Source organism: Callithrix jacchus, chromosome 17, assembly GCF_049354715.1.
Source record: "Callithrix jacchus isolate 240 chromosome 17, calJac240_pri, whole genome shotgun sequence".
NCBI lineage: Eukaryota > Metazoa > Chordata > Mammalia > Primates > Cebidae > Callithrix > Callithrix jacchus.
The window spans coordinates 66,971,172-66,989,920 of NC_133518.1; the positions used below are offsets into that span (position 1 = coordinate 66,971,172).

The 18,749-nt window shown below is 40.2% G+C and overlaps 1 protein-coding gene across 9 annotated transcripts in view; it reads left to right on the top strand.

Moving 5' to 3' along the window:
• The window catches only part of LOC108588872 (uncharacterized), a 192,335-nt gene extending 177,278 nt beyond the window's left edge, over nucleotides 1–15,057 (top strand). For 3 of the 9 annotated variants that reach the window (XM_078354474.1, XM_078354479.1, XM_078354476.1), the window contains 3 exons: nucleotides 13,491–13,705; nucleotides 13,846–13,977; nucleotides 14,085–15,057. Coding sequence is in view for 4 of the 9 variants with exons in the window: in XM_078354476.1 (XP_078210602.1) it covers nucleotides 13,491–13,556 (66 nt within the window). In the remaining 5 variants the exon portion in view is untranslated. Of the gene's footprint in view, nucleotides 1–13,490; nucleotides 13,706–13,845; nucleotides 13,978–14,084 lie in introns of those variants that run through there. The other 6 variants (XM_078354472.1, XM_078354478.1, XM_078354481.1 and 3 more) reach the window with 3 other exon arrangements.
• Nucleotides 15,058–18,749: the final 3,692 nt, after the last annotated feature.

Below are 18,749 nucleotides of genomic sequence, written 5' to 3' on the forward strand. Positions count from 1 at the left end.
TCTCTGGTTGTTATTGTGCTTCCCTTCATGCCCTTCTTAATTCTGGCTTTTATCCCAGCCATTGTGACAGCTGTTTGTAATTCTGTTTGCAGTTCATTTCTGGATGAATTACGCATTGCTCTGTCTGCTTGTCATTGTTGTGGCCTCTTCAAGTTCCCATGTGATGGGAGAACAAAACAGTCTGGGTTCTGTAAAGGACTCGACTTTCTATTCACATGAGAATTATTTTTAGAAAGCTTCTATAGAATCTAAAGTTTCCTCAATCAGCAGGATTTATATAAAGCCATATGTTGGTGTGCTTTCCTCAGAAAAAGCCTTAGAAAAGTTCTTTTAGAATTTCACAGCTTGTGGGAGGCTGCATTCTGTGGGCAGGCCAGCCCCATGCACCTGAAGTCATGGCAAGGTTTCTGTGAGGTGCTGAGTATGTGAGGTCTCCACTGGTCATTTGCTCTTGAGGCAATAGACTCAATCAGAAAGGGCCAAAGCTATATTATAGTGAACTCTGTTAGCAGCCAAGTTGATGCAGAGTGATCTGTTTAATCAATACTTTATCTGGATTGTCAGTTGTAAAAGGCTTAGAAATAATGCAACAAAATACTCAGTTCTGAAATAACACCAATGTCATTTCACCTTTGTTTGATTCAGAAGGTCCTTTAGAATCTTTGTGTCCTGGGGGAGCTAGTTAATAAAGATTCCAGGTTTAGCATGTTTGATATACTAGCCTTTATTCCAGTTAGGAAGGGAAATAGGCAAGTGGAAATGTCATAAAGTCCTCCTGGCCCGGGAGAGAGATGAGAGCCCTAAGCAAAAATAAGAGTGTTTGTGGTTAGTGTCATTAGTATTACTGCTTGCTCACTGCTATTAAATACCCCATAAATATTTCACTTCTGGAGTATAAGATGAGTAGGTTGGGCATGGTGGCTCACACCTGTAATACCAGTACTTTGGGAGGCTGAGGTGGGTGTATCACAAAGTCAGGAGTTCGAGACCAGCCTGGCCAATATGGTGAAACCCCATCTCTACTAAAAATACAAAAGTTAGCCGGGCTTGGTGGCAGGCTCTTATAGTCCCAGCTACTCAGGAGGCTGAGGCAGGAGAATTGCTTGAACCCAGGAGGGGGCGGTTGCAGTTAGCCAAGATTGCAGCACTGCATACCAGCCCAGCCTGGGTGATAGAGCAAGACTTGATCTCAAAAAAAAAAAAAAAAAAAAAAAAAAGATGGGTCAAAGTAGGGCCTCTTCTTTATCTGTATTCGACCCTCACCTATTAGCACCCTGTTCTGTAATATGCTTTGAGCTGCTTCGTAAATCAGATCGCTACTGATTTGTAGCAAAGTCCCAGGGTTTTCAGGAAAGATCTCCCAGAAATGGGCCTCAAATTGGTCTGTCTAGGCCATATAGCTCAGTTCACCCCAAATGGGACTCTCATTCAGACATGGGCCAAGCGAACGTATCTGATTACACAGCATTTCATGTCCTAAGGGCATACCATGTGCCATGGACTCATGTTCTGACATTGTGCTCTGTCTCAGTGCCAGCTCCCATTTTAGGCTTCCAGGTTCATCCTTCAAAGTGTTGGAAACAGCATCACAATTTTATTCTCTCAGGAGATTTCTCACCCTTGACAAGCCTGCAGGACAGACAGACCTGACCTTCATGACCCTTTATCCTTCAGCCATGATTAAATGAATATTCACTCTGCAGAGCATCACACCAGGCATTGTGAAAAATTATAGAAGAAGGAGGTGATGCACTCCTGGCCTTTGAGCATCTTATCAACTTACAGGAAAGACAGAAACAGCATGAAACAAAATATATGAAAACTTAAATGTCAGCTGGATGTATATAGTTATTTATAAATTCAATTGACATAGCCTGGAAATACATATTTATGTATACATATATCTATATGTACATAAATTTAAGGCATTTCTGAAACGACTGAAGTGACTAGAATTAGAAAAAGGTAGTTTTCTATTAGTTTAGTTTTAGTCTCCCAGAAGTGACCCTGAGACAAGGACTTGAGGACAGATAGTTTATTTGGGAGGCATAGGAAATGCCAGTAAGAAGAGAGGGAAAGAATGACAGGGAAAGGAAGGCAGCAAACAAAGGGTATGATATTGAGCCAGCTATAAGTATGCACAGCTGGATCTAAAGCCTATGGAAAAGTTCTGGGAAATAATTGAGAACATTTGCCCTAGACTCCCATCAGTCACTGGTTGAGGACTCGCCTTATGGTGAGTTAATAATCTGATCTCCATAGACCACCGTGCTCAGACAGTGTAGTTTCTTGAAAAACAATACAAAACAAACATCATGCAAGGATATGCAGTTAATGGCAGTTTAAGGCTGATCTTGGTGAGACCTGAAGGATACAATAAGAAACCAACATTCTCTGCTACTTTTGCAGATATTGGTTAAAACAAACGATTTTGAAAGGAGACAGGGATTTTGAATATTAGAAAGCCAGTGTCTCTAAAAATCCAAAAGTAATGGTGGGATGACATTCAAGCCACTATGATAGGCTTCCTTATACAAGTTCCTCAAAAGAGTATGCCTCAAGTGGCATAGGGAAAAAGGTCTGGGTGACCAGCTGAATCAGACTGAAAATGAGGTGCAACTTGGGGTACGAGGATTCAGGTTGTGATGATTGTCCTAAGTTAGGATTCCCTGCGATTCACTAGACATGTCTCAGCTGCAAACCCTATTTGGAGTAGTGAGTAGGGTAGCCACACTGTGGACTGGGAAGCAGTTACTTTATCTGTGGCATGAAGTCCTGACACATCACAGGAAACATTTCAGAAGAATGAGAGCTGAGTGTTATTGGAGACGCAATGGGTCAACAAGTCCTTCCTTCAAGTCACTTAGCTCAAAGAGTTGGATGGTGGCCAACAAGCACTGGAGGTTTTATACTAGGTCTCCTGTGTTGTTAAAGGATAAGACTGACAGCACTGGGGCAGTGGGCATGGGGGTGTTCATGATTAGTAATACCTGTAAAATAGATCTGATATAATACAGTCTTTTCTTGAATTCCATTGTATGTATGGATCTTCTCTAAGGAGCTGGTAGATGGAAAGTTAACACTGTCAAGGGAAGAAACACTGCAGAGGGCTCTTGTTCATCTGACACTGGTTAGTTACTGATACAGTGCTTCAGAAGGCCTGTAGCCTAGGCTTTAGCAAATGCTTCCTAAAAGGACTCCTGTGTGTCAGTCTTTGTTAATGGAAATGCCTATGTGTTTTATGTAACTTTTAGCTGCCCTGGAAGATATGCCCAGGAATGAGCTTTCTGAGACTGCATCTCAGGGTTAATTATTATGTGATATCTAAAATCAAACTGATATGGTTGCTATTTCTCCACCCAAATCTCATCTTGAATTTCAGTCCCCATAATCCCCACATGTTGTGAGAGGGACCCAGTGGGAAATAATTGAATCTTGGGGGCAGTTACCCTTGTGCTGTTCTTCTGATAATGAGTGAGTTCTGTTGAGATCTGATGGTTTTGTAAGGGGGTTTCCTCCTTTTGCTTAGCATTTCTGTCTCTTGCTGCCATGTGAAGGAAAACGTGTTTGCTTCCCCTTCTGGCATCATTTTAAGTTTTCCGAGGCCTCTTCAGCCATGTGCAAATTTGAGTCAATTGAATTCCTTTTCTTTATAAACTAGCCAGTCTTGTGTATTTCTTTATAGCAGTGTGAGAACAGACTAATGCAGTAAATTGGTACTACAGAGAGTGGATGTTGCTATAAAGATACCCAAAAATGTGAAAGCAACTTTGTAATTGGGTAACAGGCAGAGGTTGGAACAGTTTGGAGGACTCAGAGGAAGACAGGAAGATGTGGAAAAGTTTGGAGCTTCCTAGAGACTTGTTGAATGGCTTTGACCAAAATCCTGATAGTGATATGGACAATTAAGTCTAGGCTGAGGTGGTCTTAGATGGAGATGAAGAACTCCTTAGGAACTAGAACAAAGGTTACTCTTGCTATGCTTTAGCAAAGAGACTGGTGGCATTTTGCCCCTGCCCCAGAGATCTATGGAACTTTTAACTTGAGAGAGATGATTTGAAATTGGAATGTACATTTAGAGGGAAACAGAGCATAAAAGTTTGAAAAATTTGCAGCCTGATAATGCAATAGAAAAAAAAAACTATGTTCTTGAGAGAAAGTCAAGCTGGCTGTAGAAATTTGCATAAGTAACAAGGAACCAAATCCCCAAGACAATGGGAAGAATGTCTCCAAGACATGTGAGAACTCTTTATAGCAGCCCCTTCCATGACAGGCCCAGAGGCCTAGGAGGCAAAAATGGGTTAGTAGGCCAGGTCCAGGGCCCCCTGCTGTGTGCAGCATAGCAACTTGCTGCCCTGAGTCCCAGACGCTCCAGCAGTGGCTAAAAGGGGCCAAGGTGCAGTTCAGGCTGTTGCTTCAGAAGGTGCAAGCCCGAAGCCTTGGCAGCTTCCATGTGGTGTTCGGCCTGTAGCTGCACAGAAGACAAAAATTGAGGTTTGGGAACCTCTGCCTAGATTTCAGAGGATGTATGGAAAGGCCTGGATGTCCAGGCAGAGGTGTGCTGCAGGTGCAGTGCCCTCATGGAGATCCTCTGCTAGGGCAGTGCAGAAGGGAAATGTAGGTTGGAGCCCTTACACAGAGTCCCCACTGGGGCACTGCCTAATGGAGATGTGAGAGGAGGGCCACTGTCTTCTAGACCCCAGAACAATAGATCCACAAACAGCTCATGCTGTGTACCTGGAAAAGTCACAGAAACTCAATGCCAGCCAATGAAAGCAGTTGGGAGGGGGATATACCCTGCAAAGCAACAAAGGTGGACCAGCCCAAGGCTGTGGGAGCCTCTGACATTGTTCCTGGATGTGAGACATGGAGTCAAAGGAGATCATTTTGGAACATTATGGTTTAATGACTACCCTACTGGATTCTGGACTTGTGTGGGGCCTGGCCTCTTTGTTTTGGCCAATACCTTTTATTTGGAATGGGAGTATTTACCCAGTGCCTGTACCCCCATTTTATCTAGGAAGTAACTTACATGATTTCAATTTTACAGGCTCCTAGGCAGAAGGGACTTGCCTTGTATCAGATGAGATTTTGTATTCAAACTTTTGGGTTAATGCTGGAATGAACTAAGACTTCAGAGGACTGTTGGAAAGGTATAATTGTGTTTTGTAATGTGAGGACATGATATCAGAGTGGACAGGGGCAGAATGATATAATTTGGCTGTGTCCCCACCCAAATCTCATCTTGAATTGTAGTTCTCATAATCCCCATATGCCATGCAAGAGACCCATTGAGAGGTAATTGAATCATCAGGAAAGTTATCTCCATGCTGTTCTCTTTATAATGAGTGAGTTCTCACGAGATATGATGGTTTTTTAAGGGGTTTTCCCTCTTTGCTCCGCACTTCTCTCTCCTGTTGCCATGTGAAGAATGACATATTTGTTTCTCCTTCTGCCATGACTGTAAGTTTCCTGAGGCCTCCCCAGCCATGTGGAACTGTGGGTCAATTAAACCTCTTTTTTTAATAAATTACCCAGTCTTGGGTATTTCTTCATAGCAGTGTGAGAATGGAATAATGCAGATATCATCTGATGTGCTCTCTTTTTTTCCCCTATATTCTATTTAGATATGAAGCACAGAATATCTAAAACAGAAATGTCAGGATACATTAATAATTTATTGATAGTTTTTATCTGCAAAAATGTGTTGGGCAGTATTACAATGCTCACATGAATTTTTATGTACTCAGTAACATAGAAAGGTATATTAGGGTGGGTCTAGTCAGGAGAGAAAAGCTAAACCAAGTACTTTAATAGAGGACGTTAATATAAAGAATTGTAGCCAGGCATTGAATGGCTGAAGAGGCACAAATGGATACAGAGGTTCACAGTGGTAGTAAAATGTGGGAAGCAGCTATGCTACCATAGCTGGTGAGTAGGGGGACAAAGAGACTTAAGAAATTGGCTGATAGCCCCTCCAGGGGGTAAACTCAGCCATCTTAATATAGGGCATTGGATGGTAGGCTAGTGTCTCTCAGCGAGGATACAAGAAAACAGATGCTGGAAATCTAGAGAACCTGCAAGGTTGAATCACTTGCTCTTACTAGAACCAGTTGCTGCTGTCAGGGAAGAATTATTACTTGGGCAATTGCTGATGAAAAGAAAGCAAACAAGGATCCGTGTTCTCTTTAAGACACACACACACACACACACAGAGGGCAGAAAGAGGAAGAATGTGTACTAGTGAGTGCACTAGGAGGATGAAAATGCATAGAAGAGCTGGCTGAGATAAGGAAGGTTGCTACTCAGTTATAAAAATAATCATAACACTAGGAACTTTGTTCAGGGGAAATAATATTAAGGACCCTTATTTGGCTAGAGGATGGGGGTTAATTGGGTTCTAAAGTCAGGGAATTAGGAGAAATCACAAATAAACACTAGAATTAAACACTAAGACTGTGAGAGCTTGTTGGAATGAAAAAATAGATTAATGTCTCTGCTCATGCTCACTGTGTGATATACATATGCATACTGAGTGAAGTACAGGTAGAAAATGTTCTCCTTCTATCTATGTTATTCGTTTCTCTCCCACCCTTCTGCACGATGATCAAGCATTGAGAGAAGAATTCACATAAGTTATGTGTATACAACTTTGACTTAAATTATACCAGGCATCTGCATAAGTACCCTATGTCATGTGCTATATTACCTGATGATTACATTGATCCTAGAAATTATATTATTATTCCTCCATAACAGAAAAGAGATTGGATGTTCAGAAAAGTTAAATTAACTATTGTGCTATGGGCACAGCTGGTGAAAAATAGGACCTTAATTTCAAACTCAAGTATATTTTGCCTAAAAGCCTTATGCTCTCTTCTTCTTCACTCAATGATTCTGACTTGACTTCATGTATAAGGTGAATCATATATCATCTCTAACAGCAAGAATTGGAACCTATATGAAATGATATCTAAAATATAGTAAACTTTGACTATCTAATATGGTAGTGCAAATTTACCGTACCTGTACATGTGGCTATTTAAGCTCAATTAAGATTAAGTAAAATTTGAAATTTAGTTTCTTAATTATAGTAGCTTCATTTCAGGAACTCAAAGCTACCAGGGGCTAGTGACTTCTGTATTAGACATCACAGAACATTTTCATCATGGCATGAAGCTCTGCAATGGAACTATAGTGAATGATCAAAGTATAACTCAAAAACCTTGTTTCCAACCCCAACCATGTAAACAAGTCTACAAAATAACTGGCTAGCATCATGATGACGGGATCAAGTCCACATATAACAATACTACTAACCTTAAATGTAAATGAGCTAAATGCTCCAGTTAAAAGACACAAAATGGCAATCTGAATAAAGAACCAAGACCCATCAGTACGCAGTCTTCAAGAGACCCATCTCACATACAAAGACACACATAGGCTCAAAATAAAGGGATGGAGGAAAATTTACCAAGCAAATGCAAAACAGAAAAAAGCAAGGGTTGTAATCCTAGTTTCTGGCAAAATGGACTTTAAACTGCCAAAGATCAAAAAAGACAAAGAAGGGCATTATGTAATGGTAAAGGGTTCAATTCAACAAGAAGAGCTAACCATCCTAAATATATATGTAACCAACACAGGAACACTCAGATTCACAAAGTAAGTTCTTAGAGACCTTCAAAGAGACTTAGACTCTCACACAGTAGTAGTGGGAGACTTTAACACCACACTAACAACATTGGACAGATCATAGAGAGAGAAAATTAACTAAGATATTCAGGACCTGAACTCAGCGCTGCATTAAGTTGACCTGATAGATATCTACAGAATCTTCACCCCAAAACAACAGAATGTATATTCTTCTCATCACTTACTCTAAAATTGACCACATAATTGGAAGTGAAACTCTCCTCAGCAAATGTAAAAGAACTGAAATCATAACAACCCTTCTCTCAGACCACAGGGGAATTAAATTAGAACCCAAGATTAAGAACTTCACTCAAAACCACACAACTATGTGGAAATTGAACAACCTGCTTCTGAATGACTCCTTGGTAAATAATGAAATTACCGCAGAATTCAAGAAGTTCTTTGAAACTAATAAGAACGAAGATACAATATACCAGAATCTCTGGATGCAGCCAAGGCAGAGTTTGGAGAGATATTTATAGCACTAAATGCCCACATGCAAAAGCTAGAAAGATCTCAAGTTAACAGCCAAAAATCACTTAAAACAACTAGAGAACCAAGAGCAAACAAACCACAAAGATACAAAAAGACAAGAAATAACCAAGAACAGAGCTGAACTGAAGGATATAGAGATAGGAAAAACACTTCAAAGAATCAACAAAACCAGGAGCTGGGTTTTAAAAAAAAAATTAATAAAATAGATAACCCACTAGCTAGACTAATAAAGAAGAAAAGAAAGAAAAATCAAATAAACAGAAATGGTAAGGGGAATATCCCCACTAACCTCACAGAAATACAAACAAACCGTTAAAAAAATACTATAAACATCTCAATGCACATAAACTAGAAAATCTAGAAGAAATGGATAAATTCCAGGACATACACACCCTCTCAGTCCTGAACCAGAAAGGAATTGTATCCCTGAATAGACCAATAATGAGTTTTGAAAATTGAGGCAGTAACAAATAGCCTACAGACTGAAAAAAGCCTAGGACCAGATGGAGTCACAGCTGAATTCTACCAGAGGTACAAAGAAGAGCTGATACCATTCCTACTGAAACTTTTCCAAAAATCTGAAAAGGAGGAACTCTTCTCTAACTCATTCTATGAGGCCAGCATCATCCTGATACCAAAACCTGGCAGAGATACAACAAAAAAATAGAAAACTTTAGGCTAGTATCCTTAATGACTATTGATGTGAAAACTGTCAACAAAATACTGGCAAGCTGAATCCGGCAGCACATCAAAAAGCTTATCCACCACAATCAAGGAAGCTTCATCCCTGGGTTGCAAGGTAGTTCAACATATGCAAATCAATAAATATGATTCATCACATAAACAGGGCTATAGACAAAAGCCACATGATTATCTGAATAGATGCATAAAAGGCCTTTGATGAAAATTAACATTCCTTCATTTTAAAAACTCTTAATAAACTAGGTATTGAAGGAACATACCTCAAAATAATAACCATATATGACAAACCCACAGCCAATATCGTACTGAATGGGCAACAGCTGAAAGCATTCCCCCTGAAAACCAGCAGAAGACAAGATGGCCGTATATCGCCGCTCCTGTTCAAGATAGTATTGCAAGTTCTGGCCAGGGAAATCAGGCAAGAGAAAGAAATAAAGGGTATTCAAATAGGAAGAGAGGAAGTCAGACTATCTTTGTTTGCAGATGACATGATCCTGTATCTGGAAAACCCATCTTCTCAGCCCAAGAGCTTCTTAAGCTGACAAGCAATTTCCACAAACTCTCAGGATACAAAGTTAATGTGCAAAAGTCACCAGCATTCCTATACACCAACAGCAGACAAACCAAGAGCCAAATCACAAGAACACTTCCATTTACAACTGTCACAACAAGAATAAAATTCCCAGGAATATAGCTAACAAGGGAAGTGAAGGACCTCTTCAAGGAGAACTACGAACCACTTCTCAAAGAAATCAGAGAAGACAGAACAAATGGAAAATCATTCATTCCATATTCACAGAGAAAAAGAAATAATATTGTGAAAATGGCCATACTGCCCAAAGCACTTAATAGATTCAGTGCTATTCCCATTAACTTACCACTGACATTCTTCACAAAATTAGAAAAAAGTATTTTGAAATTTATACAGAACCAAAAAGAGCCTAAATGGTCAAGGGAATACTAAGCAAAAAGAACAAAGCTGAAGGCATCACATTACCCAACTTCAAACTATATTATAGGGCTCGGTAACCAAAACAGCCTTGTTCTGATACAAGAACAGACACATAGACCAATGAAACAGAATAGAGAACCCAGAAATAAGACCACATTCCTACAACCATCTGATCTTTGACAAACCTGATGAAAACAAGCAATGGGGAAAGAATTTCCTATTTAATAAACAGTGCTGGGAGAACTGGCTAGCCATATGCAGAAAATTGAAATTGAATCCCTTCCTTACGCCATATACAAAAATCAACTCAAGATGAATTAAAGAGTTAAATGTAAAACCTACAACTATGAAAACCCTAGAAGAAAACCTTGGCAGTGCAATTCAGGGCATAGGCATAGGCAAAGATTTCATGATGAAGGTACTAAAAGCAATTGCAACAAAAGCAAATACAGACTCTAATTAAACTAAAGAGCTTCAGCACAGCAAAATAAACCATCAATAAATTAAGCAGACAACCTACAGAATGGGAGACAAATTTTGCATCATATCCATCTGGCAAACATCTAATATCCAGCATTTATAAGGAACTTCAACAAGTTTACAAGAAGAAAACAACCCATTATAAAGTAGGCAAAGGACAAGAAGAGACATTTCTCAAAAGAAGACATGTGGCCAACTAACATATGAAAAAAAAACCTCAATATCACTGATCATTAGAGAAATGTAATTCAAAACCACAATGAGATACCATCTCATACCAATCAGAATGGCTATTATTATTAGGTTGGTGCAAAAGTAATTGCAGCTCTGTCATGGAAATTAATGGCAAAAGCCACAATTAGTTTTGCACCAACCTTGTAAAAAGTCAAAAAACAACGCATGCTGGCAATGTTGTGGAGAAAAAGGAAATGCTTTTACACTGTTGGTAGAAGTGTAAATTAGTTCAATCACTATGGAAGACAGTGTGGCGATTCCTGAAAGACCTCAAAGCAGAATATCTTTCAACCCAGCAATCTCATGACTCAGTATATACCCAAAGTAATATAAATTGTTGTATTATAAAGATACATGTGCGTGCATATTTTCTGCTGCACTATCCACAATAGCACAGACATGGAATCAACCTAAATGCCATGAATGATAGACTAAAGAAAATTTGGCACATATGCAGCATGGAACACTATGCAGCCATAAAAAGATCATGTTCTTCATGGGGGCATGAATGGATTTGGAAACTGTTATCCTCAGCAAACTAACATAGGAACAGAAAACCAAACACCCTGTATTTTCACTTAGAAGTGGGAGCCGAAAGATGAGAACACATGGACACATGGGGCCAGGAAACATACACTGGGGCCTGTTGGAGAATGGAGGGTGGAAGGAGGGAGAACATCAGTAAGAACAGCTATCAGAGGCTGGGCTTAATCCCTTGGTGATGAAATGGTCTGTGCATCAAACCACAGTGGCACACTTTTACCTGTTTAACAAACCTGCACATCCTGCACACGTATGCCTGAACTTAAAATAAGTGTTAGAAAGAAACCTAGTCTCCACACCTAGCTCTGCACTTTATTAGTTGTGGATCCATAGGTAGGTTACTTAACATCTCTGTGCCTTTGTTGCTCCATCTGTGAAATAAGGATAGTGAAGACAGCATATCACAGGGTTCAAGTGAGAATTAAACGCAACACAATTTATAAAGTTATTTGTGCTGTATATGGCACATTGTGAGTTCTCAATACATGCTACCTAAAACGGAAGAGGGTCTCTCTCTTAGTTTCTAAATGCTGTGCCACATCTGTTTTCTCCCTGATATTGATAATTTATGTTTGGAGTACTCTATGGAGGCAGGGAATCCCACATTAGCTCACAAGGTCATTTTATTTAACATATGTTTATACAACTCATACCATGTACTAGGTTCTGATGTTAACACTGAACACAGTTATTTCATTCTCCACGCAATCCTATGTGGTAGGAATCCCATACAAAAGGCTCCGCCACATTTTGGGGCTTATTTTGATAAGTCCTGTGAGAATGGGGAGGGGAAATTAAAGATGAAAAAATAAGATTCTGCCCTTAAAGCAGAGGGTAGAGAAACAAATACTTGTAGAGGGTATATTATCTCAGGCTCGATATTTTGTGTGTATTATTTAATTTCAAGCAACAACTCTAATAGGTGATATTCCCATTTTGCAGATGTGGAAATACACTAAAGAGGTTTTTTTTTTTTCTTTTATAACTAACTCAGCATTGCACAGCCAGTTCATTGTGAGGGATAGAATTCTAACCCAGGCCTGATTTCAGACCCTGTACACTTTTCACTGCTTCTTGATGTCTGTTAATAGGAAAGATAATGTTCATATTATAAATAAAATGTAAGGTATAGATAAAAAATATATACATAAATGGTCCTCGGAGATAAGGGGAGTAATCAATAAGCCAAGAGGTTCCTGGGATGCTTCATTGAAGAGGGAGCATTTGAAATAGGATCTGAAAGTGAGCAGGTTGTAGGCTGGGTGGATTGGGAGAAGGAGATTATAGGTAGAGGGAAGAGCACAACCAAAGGCTCTGATAGGATCAGGATAACGTGTAGTTGGCAGTCATGGACCAAGGAGGTGAAACTGCCTGAGTAAGAAGCAATATCTTCTTTGGGAGGCCGAGGCGGGTGGATCACGAGGTCAAGAGATCGAGACCATCCCGGTCAACATGGTGAAACCCCATCTCTACTCAAAATACAAAAAATTAGCTGGGCATGGTGGCGTGTGCCTGTAATCCCAGCTACTCAGGAGGCGGAAGCAGGAGAATTGCCTCAGCCCAGGAGGTGGAGATTGCGGTGAGCCAAGATCATGCCATTGCACTCCAGCCTGGGTAACAAGAGCGAAACTCCATCTCAAAAAAAAGAAGCAATATCTTTCACCAATGTTGTTTAGAATTGCCAGAGCATGGTCATAATAAAGAGCAGACTGACTCTTAGTTTATTTATTGCTTTTAACTCTACAGATAGTGTACCTGCTTTATTGTGTGTATCCAGGACAGACCACTCCTATCAACCTCTATTCTTTGGTATGCCATTGGGTTTGTTGGAATTAAGTTTCTCTTGAATTTTGTTCTCTGTAAGTCTTTCTTGGTAGCGCTCCAATTTCTATGGATTCTAGCCTGTGTTATTCCCAGCCTGTGTTATTTCTGGCTTGTGTTCTTCACTATGTGATTTTTACCCTGTGTTCCAGGAAGACAGGTTCTTTCAGGGGCAAAGAGTTAGCCCTAGGCTTTCTATAGGTTTTGGAAAAGAAGGATCACACGTGGAACCAGGTGTCTCTTGTATTCAGGTCTGGAGTTCTTCTGCTTCAGGCAGGAAGCCTGTCTAAAATAAAAACTTCCTTCAGGATCTGAGTGATATCCACAAGCAATGCTAGATTGAACTAAAGGGCATGGGCCATGGCACTGCAAGAATCTTCTTAGAACTTTTGTCACTTGGTGGGAAGTTAAGAGTGGGCTGACTTGAACCTTGAAACAGTTAAAGGGAAGACCAAGTGGTTGAAACCCTCTCTACCCCCATCCCCCTGGCCTTTCCTTGACTACCACTCTGGGGCAAAGGAAGGAGGATCTCCTGCTGATTTTCAACTGCGTTTTGCTCTCTGTTATGTAGTATTTCAGTGACATCATCCACTCAGGAGAGTTGGGGCGAGGCTGGCTGAGGTTCTCAAGGAGCTGAGTTTTGAGTTCAGGTGCTCGTGTAACCATGGAATGATGCCTCCTGATCTTTCAGACCTTTGAGACCTCTGGGCGGTCTTAGAAATCACCTCAAGCCTCCATCCAGTCCAGGATACGACTGCCTAGGGGAATTCCAGGGAAAGGTGGCAGGTAGAGTATCCTTTCTGAGTTTTATTCCCTCGTCCTCCTTTCCCTTCTTTCTATGTGTCTGTGTTGCTCCGTTGTGTCTCCTCCTCGAGATTCCAAAGAACATTGATGCCAAGGTGTTTATTTTATGTTCTTGTCAACAGAGATACCATGGACCATAAGGTGATGAATACCACAACGAGCTCACTACAGGATCTCAAAGATTCCAAGCCACTGGCTGTTCCAAAGCATAAAGCCACCCTTCAGGAGCAGCGTTGGGAGGCAGGCTGGAGGAGGTAAGGAATCGTCCACTCTTCCCTCTGCCCTTGACTCCATCAGCCTTTCGCTATCAGATTATTTGGACTCTTGCCTGATGGGCTCTTTCCTGTGTGTTTTTACTTAGGCCCTGAGTTTTTGCCAGAGGATGGATCAGCCCCTTAGGTGTCCCAGGAGCTGCTGAAGCATAGTGAGGAAGATGCTGCTGATACACAGGACAGAAACACAGAAACGGGAACCAACGGGCACTTAAAGTTGACTCGCACCCAGCATCCCTGCAGACTGATGTTCTCTGAGCTGTAGTTCTTCATTGGACTATTGTTCCTTTGCTGTCACCTGCCTAACACATAGTGCTGGATGCTCTTGACTGGTTGGATTTCTTTTTTCTTTTTCCCCTGTATTTTTTTTTTCCTTTCCTTGATTCTGGGAATTATAAAAAAAAATTTCTTGAAAAAGTATTATTCTGTGCTGAAATTAGCCTTGTTTATGAACATGTTTTATCCCTAGGGATTTCCTGAATTGCAATCCCAGGTTGGGGCTGTGTCGTTTGATTTGTATAGGACTGATCTGTAGGTTAAAATACATTTCCTTTCATTTCATTCTTTTTTTTTAAAGTTTGGATCCAGGTAATGGCCTGAGTCACATTTGCTTAGCTACTGAAGCGATCTCAGTGTGGTATCACTTAGAGTTGAAACATAATCAAACATACATTCTACCTGGGGCTCTTGCACACTATTTGATATATATGTTACACTACAAAGAAACACAAACCGTGTAGGTTGAAATTTAATTCCTCTTTGATCCTGCATCTAGAATGCTAAAGAAATTGTAAATATCAAAAGTGGCTTCAAATACCCTGAATGTAAGCTAGTCAATAGTAAGTGCGTGGTTTCAGAATAACATTTTCTAAGACAAAGCAGGAATTAGAGATCTTCTGACCTCATCCACAGTGTTGCTCAGGTCTGCCTGAGGATCTGTCCATTTTGGAGTAAAGCACAAGCATGCTTCTGTGATTGTGTTTATGAAAACTGTGGTATTTCAGATTTATGTTTTGTGATTGTGCCTGCCTTGCAATAAAACACCTTCAGTTGACTCAGCAATAAGGTGTCTGTCAATTTCCTGTAAAACTCTGTCTTTAGTAGCTTTCTAAGAAAGCCCAGTGTAGACCTATCAGTGGTTGACCTGCTAGACATTTCAGCTGGACCGACCATTATTGCTCTTTCAGAAATAGCACTGGGGCTGTCCATTGTCTACTCATGTGGTCAGTGGTATGGTCAACTTCTCAATTTTTCATACTACCATCAACTACAGAAATCTCTAGTCACAGCCTAATCCTGTTACGTAGATGTGCTGCCATCTGCCATCGTGTTCTAACTCTGGAGTCCCTATTTATTTCTGAGACTCTAGGACAAGCCAAAAACCCTCTGGACCTCGGTGTCCTCATAAACAAAATGGGGATAATGATACTTCCTATGATTGTGGTGATAAGTGCCTGTAAAAGGACATCACATGGATGGTACTTTGAACATTGTAAATTCATTTGGATGTGGCAATACTCAATAAATGGTGGCTATTTTATTTGTTAATAAAGAATTGAATGAATTTCTAAATCTCTTACAGTTGATCTTTAGTTGAGAACACTGAGTAACCTCTGAGTAGTTTCTTAGGCCTCTTTACTTAAAGCCCTTGGAAAAAATGTGAAGATTCGTGAGGCAGAAGTCTGGAGTGGAGAATCTGCTGCTGCCTTCCTTGGCCACGTAACCAAATACCTCAATTCCTTAATTTCTTTTTCTGAAAATAGGGCAGATGTTTTACCCCTTCACAGCGATGGCACTATCCCGTTCTCAGAAAAGTATATACTATCCCATTCTCAGAAAATCATATATAACTGTATGAGACACCACCTTTTCTACTTGTTTACAACTTCAAGCCCATGTCATCCAAGAGGAGGTGAGTATCTCTCTAGATACTGACAAGGAGAACTCTTTAACTAAGGAGAATAATCCAAACCATAAAAAAACACATCACACTATCTGTCATTTTAGTGGAAAGCACTTCTGAGAGAACCCTGGTATTTTCTACCACCACACCTGCGATTTTGGGGTGATCAAAATGTGCAGCAAAGACAAGAGCTGACGCAATTCATTTTGGACTGGGTGGCAAATAGAACAGTTGTTCCCTGATTGCCATGGTACAGATTGTTGTCCCACAGGCATTATCCCTGGACTTCAAGACATGCATAGTACAGAGAATATTTTCTACTTTCTATCCTGAAGTCATTAAAATGACAATAATAATTGGAGCAGCAAGTTAACAGTTATTGAACACTTACTGTAGGCTGGGCATTAGGCAAAACATTATGAGCTCTGGCTAATTTCATCATCAGAGGGATTGCATGAGTAGGTACTCTCATTACCCCCATTGCTTACATGAAAAACTGAGCCATGGAGTGGTTAGCTAAGTGAGCCAGACCACGCAGTGGGTGAGAGGCATGACTGGATGAATCGGTCAGGTTGTCCTGACTCCAGAGCTTGAACTCTTCACCGCCAAGCTCAGCTGCTTCCTCACTTGGGCTTCTGTCCCTGTCTGATTGCTTACTGGTTTGTGACTTTACACCTCACCTTTGGAATTTCATTGTCCTTATTTGTAATTTAGGTCTATTAATTCTCATTCTCTCTTGCCTGCTTCCCAGTTATTGCCTGTGCTCTTGGAAAATGTGTTCCACCTAACATGAAAAGTAAATATTTTTAATAATTTTTTTTAAATTAAATTCACTTCTGGATGGGATCTGGGTTAAACCTACGTTATGCTGAATTCTGGTTTCTGTTTAGCAGTTTGAGGTTTCAGCATATCATATCTAAGAGGAAGTCCTAATGGTTGTGATTGTTTAGCCCAAAAGCATGTGACAGGTAACTGATAGAGTACCAAACTAAAAGAGAAGCAATATTAGATTCTCGAGCAAAACAATGCCAACTCTAACCTTAGTTCCCGAAGTCTTGATCAAAGGATGTCATTTATGTCAGACTGAAATAACCTCTTTCCACTTCCCTCCAACAGTTTATCCAGAGCTTGGTGATATGGTATATCTGTTTGAAGAACCACTGGAATTGAAAGCAGGTTACGTATTTGTAAGCAGATTGTAGCAGCTGCAATTGGCATCCTGTCCAAATTTTTTAGGGCTTCCTTTAACTGGGGCACCATTGTATGTCACAGGCCAGAAGTGCTAGGGCATGTATTCCCTACCCCACTGAAACTAACCCTCAACCAATGGCAGAAGAGATTTGTGATGTAAATAATCCAGCTCCCTTACCCCTTGGTGGACTGAATGAGGCATGTTCTATGCTGGCTCTGAGTTCTGTGAGGTGATGCTCCAGTTGCTCATGGTATTAACTAGTTGTTGGCCACCTTTTATTCTCTATCTCATGCTGTTATCCACTCTTAACCAGTGCTCTCTAGAATCACTTCCCCAATAAGTAATTTGCACAAAAAATCTTATCTTAGAGTCTGCTGCTGGGAGAAGCCCAAGCAAATTCAAAGTTCTGGTGCTGGTCAGTTATAGATATAATAAAGCACCAGAGGAAATACAGCAGTATTATTCAAGACTAAATTGTCTCTTTCCTTGTTTTTCTACTGACATTCTGCTAATATCAGAGAGATTAAGAACCGGAATGGGGCCTTATAAACCCGAGACACAGTTGCCAGAGAACAATTTCCTTCTTGCAAAATAGGCACCTTCAAAAGTTATGAGATATTTTTCCTTTAAATGAAAGACTCAACTAACGTGATAATAATACCAGGCAAGAGTCATCTGACGGCAAATCAAATTACAATTCACAGGCTAGAGCAAGTTATTAAATATAAGGGGGTAATGGGAAAAGGAGAGAGTCACAATCCCAAAGCCCCTGTCTCACCTCTCAAGGACTCCTATTTGCCTTTGAATCACTTCTGCTTCAATTAACATTGATTGAGCTTGCCTAGAGTGCCTGGCTCTTGTCAAATCCCATTACAGGAGACTCCAAGATACTATCTGTTGCAAACCTTTGTTGTACTGAGATGTTTTTATGGGAATATTGAATATGGCATGGAGTAGCTAACACATTGATCAGGGATGTAATACAAGAGGTTTGCTCTTTCTAGTGTGGCAGTATTATAAATGGGATTTCATTTTGCCATTATTATTATCAACTAGAGCCAATTCTCTAAGTTCAAGTTACGATGCTCTAAAAAGCATGTCAGACTGACCCACTACTGCCTTTAGAAATAAACATTGAAAATGTCAATCCTGTAAAGTGAGAAAATGTGACTGAATCTTTGTTACAGACATCACACACTGAATTTACTTGTTTTGTTGGAAGGAGACACACAGAGAAACATGTTTTCTCTATGGGGTTCTCAGTAAAGGAGTCTCTGTTTATTTTATCGGAGATGTAAAAGGAATTAATAGTATTTATCAGTCTGTCTTACGTCTTTTCGTCTCACTCTTGCAAAGATCTTGGAGGGTGGGGGTATATTGTATGCCTCTTTGTTTTCAGTATGTGATTGATAACAGAGCTTTCTTCATATTCGGTATCTACTCCTTCTTTACTTGAAATAAACTAGATGATGGAAACTGTTTATTTTATAGATTTCCTATGGAATTTTAAGCCATTAGTAGTGTGCACCCAGCCTTGTGCTTACTGGAGGAGGGAAAGAAAATCAAAATCCCATCCTTGGATGCGTGCTTAGATGTTGAGGGGTAGATTCCTATGAGGAAAAAAATCAAAGAGTAACATTGTTTCTAGGATTTTTTTTT